Source organism: Mirounga leonina, unplaced genomic scaffold, assembly GCF_011800145.1.
Source record: "Mirounga leonina isolate KUSES-001 unplaced genomic scaffold, KU_Mleo_1.0 Mir_101609, whole genome shotgun sequence".
In the NCBI taxonomy this organism is placed as follows: domain Eukaryota; kingdom Metazoa; phylum Chordata; class Mammalia; order Carnivora; family Phocidae; genus Mirounga; species Mirounga leonina.
In genome coordinates this window covers 12,648,849-12,659,595 of record NW_023270164.1, presented here as the reverse complement: position 1 = coordinate 12,659,595, position 10,747 = coordinate 12,648,849, and the positions used below count along the sequence as shown (strand labels likewise).

The following is a 10,747-nucleotide window of genomic DNA, read 5'->3' as shown; positions in this document are numbered from 1 at the left end:
TCCTCTAGCAGAGGCGGCGTGAATTAAGGCTCCCGGACGCAGAGGGATGAGGCAGACTGCCCCTCAGAGTGGGGCCCGCCTGCGAGAGACCCTGGCATGGGGGTGGGACCTGGCTTGTCCCCATCCTGGCTTGCCCCCATCCACACTCCCCTTACCCCCTATTTCAGGCTGGTGCTCCAGTCCCATAGCAACCATCTTGGTCAGAGCTGGGCTCTAACGCATGCACCCCCCCACCCAGGGAGCAGCTTTGGGGGCCTGGCCATCTAGAGAAATGCCCCCCACCAGTCCCCCCATCCACCCCCTTCTCCAGCCCTTCTCCAGCATGGGGGCAGGGAGGGGACACAGCGCTGCATCATTCCCCATGGCACTCCGCTCTGGGGCCATTAACAGACGCCTCCCCATCGATCAGATCTGCTAAGTGCTGCTGATTCAGACGGGTGGGGGTGGGGGCCCCCGGGGGCAGAGGGGGTAGGAGCTGGGCAGGAAGAGGGGGGAGTCCAGGAAGGAGGTGGGGAGAACTGGCAGAGCTCCCTGCCACCCCCATTTTCCAGATGACGCGACTGAGGCCCAACCAGCTTTGTAGGAGGCGGAGTCTCCCCAGGGTCCCTCTCAGGCTGTCCTAGGGGAGGGGGCTCCGGGAGCCACGAGGCCCCTCCCTGCCTCTCTCTCCAGCTCCCGGCAAGCTCGGAGGGGCGGGGAGAGAGAAGCAGAGAAGGAGGAGAACTCGGGCAGCTCTGCAGAGGGGGGCAGGAGCTCCGGTGTTTGGTACCCCCAGCCCCACCGCTGTGGCCACCGCTGCAGCGGGGACACAGGTGAGGACGGTCCTTGGGGGAGGGGGAGGGGGCCACCAACAGCGCTGTCCTTGTCCCTTCCCTGGTCCGGCCCCCACGCTCTAGCCCATCCTGGGATAGTCCCCAGGGCTTCTCCTGGCCCTTGTCCTTCCAGGGCCCCGGCCCCCTCCCCCTGCCTGTGCCGCCTTCTCTCCCGGGCCGACTGTGGCTGCTTCCCCTCTTCTGCCGCCGCCGCTTCTACCGCCGGCCCCTCGGGGTGTGGCTTCCCCAGACCAGCCCCTAACGGTGGGACGCAGCTTCTCCCCGTCCTCCCCCATCCGCCCCCCGCAAGGCCCGCCAGCCCCCCTCCCTGGAGACACACCCAACTCCTTTTAACACCCCACCCGCTCTCCAACCCATTTTGCGGGGGGAGGGGGGACCCCTCCTCTTGTCTTAGTCTTTATCCATCCTCTGGGTGCTCTGGGGTTGTGCCCAACTTCCAGTTGAGCCCCAGGGGGCTTCCTCAGGCCCTTTCCTCCCCCCTGGAACTCTTGGGAGGGTGGACCAGACTTTCTCAGCAACCCCCCCCCCCATACCCCTCGCCCCCAGACACCTCTCGGTCTCTGAAAAATAACCTAGCCCCATATCTTACCCCTTTAGATGCCCCACTCCCTTCTCCAGCCCCTCTAGGGGGCCCCACCTCGCCTTCCTTCCCCAGAACTCCTGTAGAGTGTAGATAACCCCCCCACCCCCGCGCCAGGCTATTCTTGGCAGCTCCAGGCACTCCCAAAACACCTCGCAGCCACTTTACAACCTCCTGGTTCTATAGCCACCTCTTCGTGCACGAACCCCTTTCCTGGATCCAGGAGGGAGCTCCAGTCCCCTAATCTTTTCCCCAGAAGTCTTGAGGGTGTGGATGAGCCGCCTCACTTTTCTCGGCCCCTCTAGAACGCCCCCTCTAGACACCCTCGGCCTCTTTGAAACACCTCTGGTCCCATTTCCACCCCTCTGGACGCCCCGGTCCCTTCTCCAAGCCCACTAAGGGGTCCCAGCCCCATCTTCCCTGAGAACTCTTGAGAGTGTGGACAACTCCCCAGTGTTTCTTGCCCCCCTAGACACCCCAGACATCTCGCAGGCACATGCTGACCCCTCTAGAGCCATCTCTGTCTCTCTAAACACTCCCTCAGATCCTTCTCGGCCCCTCCAGGCGCCCCTTTGCTGTTCCTCTCCATGTGCCCAGCCCCTCCTCCGTAGGTCCCTCAAGACAACCCCCAAGTCCCCCCCAGACCCTCTAAATGCCCCCCAAGCCCCTGCCCGTCTCTCTAGTTCCTCCTGGTTCCTCTTGGCCTCTGTAGACACCCCCAGTTTGCTTGTGCGAGTGGCCCAGGGCCTCTCCAAGCCCCCACCATCCTGGAGACAGCCACACTCTCCTAAAGGCCCCCCCCCCCAAGTCTCCGTGGGCCTGGGGCGCGCGGCAGGATGGCGGCAGGCGTGGCCACGTGGCTGCCTTTTGCGCGGGCGGCCGCGGTGGGCTGGCTGCCCCTGGCCCAGCAGCCGCTGCCCCCCGCGCCGGGGGTGAAGGCGTCCCGAGGGGACGAGGTTCTGGTGGTGAATGTGAGCGGCCGGCGCTTCGAGACCTGGAAGAACACGCTGGACCGTTACCCAGACACCCTGCTAGGCAGCTCCGAGAAGGAATTCTTCTATGACGCGGACTCGGGCGAGTACTTCTTCGATCGCGACCCGGACATGTTCCGGCACGTGCTGAACTTCTACCGCACGGGCCGCCTGCACTGCCCGCGGCAGGAGTGCATCCAGGCCTTCGACGAAGAGCTGGCTTTCTACGGCCTGGTGCCCGAGCTCGTGGGCGACTGCTGCCTCGAAGAGTACCGGGACCGCAAGAAGGAGAACGCCGAGCGCCTGGCGGAGGACGAGGAGGCCGAGCAGGCCGGCGATGGCCCAGCCCTGCCGGCCGGCAGCTCCTTGCGGCAGCGGCTCTGGCGGGCCTTCGAGAACCCGCACACGAGCACCGCGGCCCTCGTTTTCTACTACGTAACGGGCTTTTTCATCGCCGTCTCGGTCATCGCCAACGTGGTGGAGACCATCCCGTGCCGCGGCCCCGCGCGGCGGCCCCCGAGGGAGCAGCCCTGCGGCGACCGCTTCCCCCTGGCCTTTTTCTGCATGGACACGGCCTGTGTGCTCATATTCACGGGCGAGTACCTCCTGCGGCTGTTCGCCGCCCCCAGCCGGTGCCGCTTCCTGCGGAGTGTAATGAGCCTTATCGACGTCGTGGCCATCCTGCCCTACTACATCGGGCTTTTCGTGCCCAAGAACGAGGATGTCTCGGGCGCCTTCGTCACCCTGCGTGTGTTCCGGGTGTTCCGCATCTTCAAGTTCTCCCGGCACTCACAGGGCTTGCGGATTCTGGGCTACACCCTCAAGAGCTGTGCCTCTGAGCTCGGCTTTCTCCTCTTTTCCCTCACCATGGCCATCATCATCTTCGCCACTGTCATGTTTTATGCCGAGAAGGGCACAAACAAGACCAACTTTACTAGCATCCCTGCGGCCTTCTGGTATACCATTGTCACCATGACCACACTTGGGTGAGTGCAGACCCTGTGTTGGGAGCTGCCCGACCAGTTACACTCACCGTTTTCTGTAAGAGTAAGAAGGGTAGATAAACGATCTCTTTTTTTCTCGATTTGCGCTTCCGTTTGCTCTTCTCTAAAAAAAACAGAGGGAGTTGGACCAATCTCCAAATCCCTCGCAGGTCTGACGATGCCTTCACTGTCCGGGTCAGGAGACTTGGGTTCCAAGGATTGTCTTAGGTGCACTCTTTCTGTTGACCTTGTTCTCTCTGGGCCTGTTTCCCCCACTGTGTCAAATGAGAAATGGTGATCCCTTCATCATTTAGAGGGGATTCCGTGACCTCATGGTTGTGAAAGTTCTCTGAAAGTTTCTGGTGTAGGATACCTAGGTACTGGCTTTCCATCACCTCCTTTTCCCACCTTGAGGACCCATGTCTCCCAAACCTCCAGAATCATCTGCCGTATGGAGTACTACCTCTGTGGCTTTGTGATTCCTTGATGTTCTCCAGGTCAAGGTATTTTCGGCATTATGTTTTTAGTGTCAGTCCTTGAGAGGGAACAGTTGGGATAAAGGCATCAAATGGGATCACCCAACTCATGTTATTCTTAAAGACATTGTCCAGGGCAGATACCGCGCTCCTTCTCTAAATTTCCATCGCTGGGAATAGGCGCGCAGTTGCTGCTCAGGATCTGTCGAATGGGTGAATTGGCCTTGCTCGGGGCTTTCAGAGAGGTACAGAAAAGTGGCTTTCAGGTTGCTAAGGAGTAGAAATTCATTCTGGTTGGAGGTTCAGAATTGGATCGACATACAAATACTGAGCCCTGAGAGTGGGTTGGAACTGGGTCTTTGGGTGCCTTTTACCCTAGCGAGTCCTCACAGCAACCCCGGGAGGGTGGACAGCTGCCTGCGTCTCATAGTTGAGGACACAGTCTGAGATGACACATCACAGACCAGAAATGGCCAAGTTGGAGAGACTTTTAAATGAGTCAAAACAAAGAAATAAGGAACAGCCATCCTTGGGGGGAGGGGGAGTGGGACATGGACTGAGCGAAGGCCTAGAGGCTGGGACTGCAGAGGCTGGGACTGCAGAGGGGAGGGGATCTAATTGCTCCTGTGGTCAGAACAAAAAAGTATGCTGTGCGATCTTGAACAAGTCAGCTACGGAACCTCCCTGAGCTTTGGTCCCCCCACCCCGGCCCCGTGAAACAAGTTGGTAAGATCGGCACCGCTCCATCTCCTTGGGAGAAGAGGTGGCATGAAGAAGAGGAGGGAGTTACAAGGCTCCCCCCTATTTTTTCATAGGAGGACAGTTTCAAGGCTTCTTCTGGGGTAATAAGAAGGGGTCCTACCTAGAAAAGGTAAGACAGATGTAAGCAAAACTAACAGAGCACTGCTCCCAGGACTCAGAGCCCCTCAGCTGGCTTGGGGTGCTGGGACTCTCTGCCCAGGAGACTATATTTACTGCCTATGACTTCCTCCTTCTCTCCTCTGTTTGGCATTAATAGATTTCCAGCTGACTCAGATGCTCGGTGTGCAACTCAGATGGGGGAGCAGCAGATGATAGGAGCCAAGGGCCAATTTCTCATTTGACCCCCACTGGTGGCCAGAAAGGTCTTTCCCCACATTTTGCAGAGCAGGAAACTGAGGCTCAGAAAGTTTCAGTGCCTGGCCAGGGTCGCAGAGCGTGTCGGGTTGGATGGGACAGAGTGGGAGACTGAGGGGTGGGTGCGCACTTTTCTTGACCTTGGCTCCCCCCCCGGCCCCAGCTATGGAGACATGGTGCCCAGCACCATCGCTGGCAAGATTTTCGGATCCATCTGCTCCCTCAGCGGTGTCCTGGTCATCGCGCTGCCTGTGCCGGTCATCGTGTCCAACTTTAGCCGCATCTACCACCAGAACCAGCGTGCTGACAAGCGCCGAGCACAACAGGTACCTGCCTCTTCCCTCTGAGTACCTCCTGCTGCCCACACCCCGAGCCAGTCTACTCTTGTGTCTACCCACCTGACTCTCTGTCTCCTCCTTTCTCTGTAGAAGGTGCGCTTGGCAAGGATCCGGTTGGCAAAGAGTGGTACCACCAATGCCTTCCTGCAGTACAAGCAGAACGGGGGCCTTGAGGTGGGGAGGGGCCTGCCTTGGGGTTGGGGGGAGGGGAGCAGTGACGGGAGGAAGAAGGTTCTGACCTCAGTGCTCTGCTCCGTCCCCCGCCCCCCCAACCCAGGACAGCGGCAGCGGGGAGGAACAGGCGCTGTGTGTCCGGAACCGGTCTGCTTTCGAGCAACAACATCACCACCTCCTGCACTGTCTAGAGAAGACAACGGTGAGGCCTAAGGAGAGGTGGCGGCGTGGCAGAAGGAGGGGCATTCCTCTGCGGCCAGGCCAGCTCCCCCCACCCCCCCGGGATGGGAGGCTCACTACTAATTGTGGAAATCCCAGAGGGCTTCCTGGAAGAGGCCCCAGTACAGCTGAGCCTTGAAGGGTGGGCAAGGGAAGGGAAGCGAGAGAGACTTCTGGAAAGGAAAGAGCAGCCTAAGCAAAGGCCCAGGGGTGGGGTCGGTTCCCGTGTGCTGCCTGGTGACGGTGCCTCTCTTCTGCCCCCAGTGCCATGAGTTCACGGATGAGCTGACTTTCAGTGAGGCTCTGGGCGCTGTCTCACTGGGGGGCCGCACGAGCCGCAGCACCTCTGTGTCCTCCCAGGCAGTGGGGCCCGGCGGCCTGCTGTCCTCCTGTTGCCCCCGCAGGGCCAAGCGCCGTGCCTTTCGCCTCGCCAACTCTATGGCTTCAGTCAGTCGCGGCAGCATGCAGGAGCTGGACACACTGGCAGGGCTGCGCAGGAGCCCTGCCCCTCAGAGGTAAGCACCCCCACCTGCTGGCTCCCCCCCGGGGGGAGCTCAGAGCTTGGCCCCAGGGGCGGGGGTTCTGAGATGTCATGACTTCGCGCCCAGCAAGCCAATATTGAGCCCAAACTCCTCTATGCTGGGAGCTCGGGCTTCTCTTGTCTGGAGCTTGTTCTTCATCGGTTCCTTCAGCAAACATTTATTGAGCGCCTGTTATATGCCAGGTACACTTTTAGGCACTTTGGAGTTCCCTGTAGGAGTTTAGGAGTTGAGTTCACTTCAGGCAGCGAAGAGAACAGAGAGAGATCCTTGGCCTTCTGGAATTTATATTCTAGTGCAATAAGACAGTTAATAAACAAACAAAGACAGATGATGAGGTGTGTTAAGTGCCAAGAAGAAAAATAAATTGGGGGTGGGGGACAGAGAGTATAGAACAGGGTATGAGGCAGTTTAAATAGTGTGGTCAGGGGAGGCTTTGCTGAGGTGACATCTGAAGAAGGTGAGGGAGGGAGCAAACAGCCTGTGCAAAGGCCCTGAGGCAGGAGTGGGTCTGCATGTCAGAGACACAGCCAGGAAGCTCCTGTGAGCAGAGTGGAGTGAGTGAGGGGGAGAGTGGTAGGAAGCCAAATCAGAAAGGAACAGGGACCAGGTTGTGCAGCTCTCAGAATGGATCGTTGTGAGGATTTGGGCATTGTAAGGAGTGACCGTAATGGAGAACATTTTTGCATGTGTTCTCATTATGTTCCAGGCACTATTCTGAACACTTGGTAGCACCTCTTATCTCATTTAATCTCCACAGTGACCCTATGAGGGAAGAAATATTGTTATTTCCCTGTGTGCTCATTATGCTAATCTAATCTCCGCAACGACCCTATGAGGTAGGAAATATTGTTATTCCCATGCTGGAGATGGAAGAGAGAAGAGAGGTTCAGAGGGGCCAACGTGAGACCAGGATTTCAACCCAGGACCACCTGACCCCAGGGCCCTCACTGGGCACCGCCATAATGGAGGATGCAGGCGAAGCATTTAGCACAATGCCAGGGACCCAGCAGGCGCTCAATAAATGCCACGGTTGCTGGGGCGAGTATTAAGAGGACCTTTTAAGAAGCTTCCATCTCCCCACCCTTATCCACAGCCGCTCAAGCCTCAATGCCAAGCCCCATGACAGCCTCGACCTGAATTGCGACAGCCGGGACTTTGTGGCTGCCATCATCAGTATCCCTACCCCTCCTGCCAACACGCCGGATGAGAGCCAACCTTCCTCCCCTGGTGGTGGTGGTGGGGCCAGCAGCACCCTCAGGAACTCCAGCCTGGGCACCCCTTGCCTCCTCCCGGAGACTGTCAAGATCTCTTCCCTGTGAGCGGTGGGTCCGCCCGTCCAGAGGGCCCTCTCGATTCTTGGGGACTCCTTTCCAAAGCCATATTTTGGGGAGGCTGGGAGGGGTAGGCCTGGGGACCCCTTCTGCCCCCCACTGAGAACTATGCAATGGAGTTTGATGGAACGGCTCACCTGGTGGGGAAGCAGCCAGGGAAGGGGAAACTTTCCCCACCCCCGGCCGGTTTTCCAGGGGGGGCCGAAGGGCCCGGGCCCCCCCCGGCCCCCCCCCCGCCCCCCCCCCCCCCCCCCCCCGGCCTCCTTGCCCCAGCACGCTGGGGCTGGCCTCTCTCCCCTAGCTGGCCTCCTGCATGCTCCTCCTCTTGGGCCCCTGGGGCCCCCACCTGACATCTGAGCTCTGGCCTGAGAAGGAGAGATGAGATTCCCTCTTCTCTCTGGCTGGGCTGTGGAGGTTTGGGGGTTCAGAGATGAGAACCTTCGCCTCTGATCTGGCCTCTAAGAGATGTCCCTGCCCTCCACCGAGCCCCACAACTCCCCAATTCTGAAGCTTGGAATGCAACCACAGGCTTCATGGGCCGTGGCCTCAGTAGTGACTTGCCAGCCCCCGGCCTTGGCTCAGGGGTCAGGCTGCCTCTCCCGATCCACACAGATAGCACAAACACCACTCCCCTTTCCTGGCTGCTGGAAACGGGTCCCTGCAACCCCGTCCTCCGCTGGGCCCCCAGCAAACTCTAGCAATAGCAGCTGCTGCCATGACAATTATGCAAAGCCTCTCTGCCCCAGTCTGCTGCAGCATTTACATCTGCCCTAATCAGAGGGGCCGCCTCTACCTACTCCTCTCTTCTCCTCTGGTTTGCTTCCTTCCTGGGTTCGGCTGGGGTCTGGACTGGCTGAGATAAGAGCCTAGCAGCCAGCGAGAGCTGGGCTGTGTTTGGAGATCATAGCTGATTCCAAGTTCTTGGGCAGGAGTCCAGAAGCATCAGGGGCTGAGGCCTGGGTTGTTCCTGAACTCTGGGAGTTGGGGGCAGGAGGAACTTCTTGATCTCCTCTTCCTCCCTCCCCCCACCCCACAAAGCCTTTTCACATATTCCTCTCTCTTTTCCCTCTTGGGTCACCTTCCAGAACTCTGTGTCTGCTCTCAGGCTGAAATCTGGCATCATCTCAGGTTCCCTGTCCCCAGCACTGTCCCCGTGGAGCTGGTGGCTGACAAAGATGTAGTTTCCATCAGTCAATAAAACCTGAGAGGAGAGATGAGGATGAGCACCTCCTGGCTCTGTGGGTTTGGAGGCTGGGTTGGGCTGGTGGTTGAAAGTACTCTGGTTTCAATTCCTTTCAACCAGGAGAAGGGCAGGTGTGGGTACAGGTATTGGGAGGTCAATGGTTGGTGGCATGTTCTGGAAGATGGGGATCTAGGAGGAATTAAAGAGGGTGGTTTGAAGAGCTGAGACCCACAGCAGCACACGCTTGGTTAGAGGAGACTTAAACCCGGGCTTCCTGGCAGCAAATGACTCTGAACTGAACCCTAATTACAAGCATCTCTCAGGGGCGCCTGGCTGGCTCAGTCAGTAGAGCATGTGGCTCTTGATCTCGGGATTGTGAGTTCAAGCCACACACTGGGCCTAGAGCTAGCTTTTAAAAAAAGAACGAACGCAAGATTTAAAAAGAAGAAGAAAGAAAGCATCTCTCAAATTTGGCAAATTCCCCTTCCTTGTGGACATCGCCTGCATTCTCTCTGCTGGGCTACTGGGTACGCTAGGCTAGTGTGTGACTGAGCCCTGTGGAGCACCGAGAAGACAGACCTTGGATTTGAGTTGACCTGGGTTCCAATCCCCAGGTGAGAGAGTCACTTAAACCTTCTCTTGCCTCAGGTTGCTAATTTGTAAAATAATAATCATTTATTCACCAAATATTTATTAACCGCGTATCATGTGCTAGCCCTAGGGATACAAAGATGGGCAAAGAAGACATTGTCTCTGATCTACAGAGGTGAGCACTGAGGGCAGACAATTAAGCAATTACAGTGTAGTGTTGTAGAACTAAAATCGATGGGATTGCAGAAGCATGCAGATGACAGGAGGACCTAACCCGGCCAACACCCAAAGAATGAGGCGGAGGTAGCCAGGCAAAAGGATAAAAATGTTTCAGGCAGATGGAACAGCATGTGCAATGACCTAGAGGTTAGGAGGCAAGCTCAGAGCCTTTGGGGAACTGAAATTAGTTCAGTTCAGCTAGGGAGGAGAGTGTGAGGCTGTGATGAGAGTAAGGATGTGGAGATAGGCCGGATCACAAAAACCCTTTGAAGCTATGATACAGATTTTGGACTTTATCCTAAGGATAACGGGGACCTCTGAAGGCTTGTAAATGGGAAAGTCATCACGAAGTTTGCATTTCAGAAGGATTGCTCTGGCTATAGACAGTGGATTCTAGAGAAACAGTCCTGGCGGGAGGAAGGGTGGTGAGGAGGCTTTTGCAGTAGTCCATTTGGTGGGTGATGCTGGCTTGGAAGTGTAGTGGTGGTAAGAGTTGGAGAATCAAGAGATTTGAGAGGTAGAATTGGCAGGACTTGGGATTGAAAGGCATGTGGGAGTTGAGGAAGAGGGAGCAGATGAGGTTGACTCCCAGGTTCTGGCTTGGGCAAAGCCTGAGTGGGGGGCGGCACTCACTGTCAAAAGGAACATCAAACCCATTAGCACACAGTGCCAGGCACATGGAAAGTACTTGGTGAAGATTAGCTACAACGATTACCCTAGATTCAATTTTAGACACGTAGTGCTGGACAAATAAATATCTAGTAGGAAATATAGGTCAAGTGAGAGGATCATGAGAAGATTCAATATGATAACATGCATAGGCATTTGGCATAGTGCCCTGAACACAATAGGCCCAGGAAACGTGAGTCCTCTCCCACTGAGTCTTCAGAGCAGAAAACACAACATGCCATTTGTAACTGACACCCTTCGGGGAAGAACTTCAACCAAGGTCAGCATCTGAAGGAAGAAGGTTAGATGGCACTCAGAAGAGCTTTCTTTCTTTCTTTTTTTTTTAAAGATTTTATTTATTTATTTGACAGAGAGAGACACAGCGAGAGAGGGAACACAAGCAGGGGGAGTGGGGGAGGGAGAAGCAGGCTCCCCGCAGAGCAGGGAGCCCGATGTGGGACTCGATCCCAGGACCCTGGGATCATGACCTGAGCTGAAGGCAGTCGCTTAAACAACTGAGCC

The 10,747-nt window shown here is 57.0% G+C and overlaps 1 protein-coding gene across 1 annotated transcript; it reads left to right on the top strand.

Annotated features, from left to right (window-relative positions):
• The first annotated feature begins 1,583 nt into the window (after nucleotides 1-1,583).
• On the top strand, nucleotides 1,584-7,714 carry KCND1 (potassium voltage-gated channel subfamily D member 1). Its single transcript, XM_035004403.1, has 6 exons — nucleotides 1,584-3,370; nucleotides 5,123-5,285; nucleotides 5,388-5,471; nucleotides 5,575-5,673; nucleotides 5,955-6,205; nucleotides 7,326-7,714. The coding sequence occupies exons 1-6, from the start codon at nucleotides 2,250-2,252 to the stop codon at nucleotides 7,549-7,551; spliced, it is 1,944 nt and encodes a 647-aa protein (XP_034860294.1). The 5' UTR covers nucleotides 1,584-2,249; the 3' UTR covers nucleotides 7,552-7,714.
• Nucleotides 7,715-10,747: the final 3,033 nt, after the last annotated feature.

What these genes read in the sequence shown, in the direction of transcription:
- KCND1 (XM_035004403.1), top strand. Translation starts at nt 2,250, where the DNA reads ATGGCGGCAGGCGTGGCCACGTGGCTGCCTTTTGCGCGGGCGGCCGCG. An exon ending in AGCAGAACGGGGGCCTTGAG is followed by an intron (nt 5,472 to 5,574) that starts GTGGGGAGGGGC and finishes CCCCCAACCCAG; the next exon opens with GACAGCGGCAGCGGGGAGGA. An exon ending in ACTGTCTAGAGAAGACAACG is followed by an intron (nt 5,674 to 5,954) that starts GTGAGGCCTAAG and finishes TTCTGCCCCCAG; the next exon opens with TGCCATGAGTTCACGGATGA.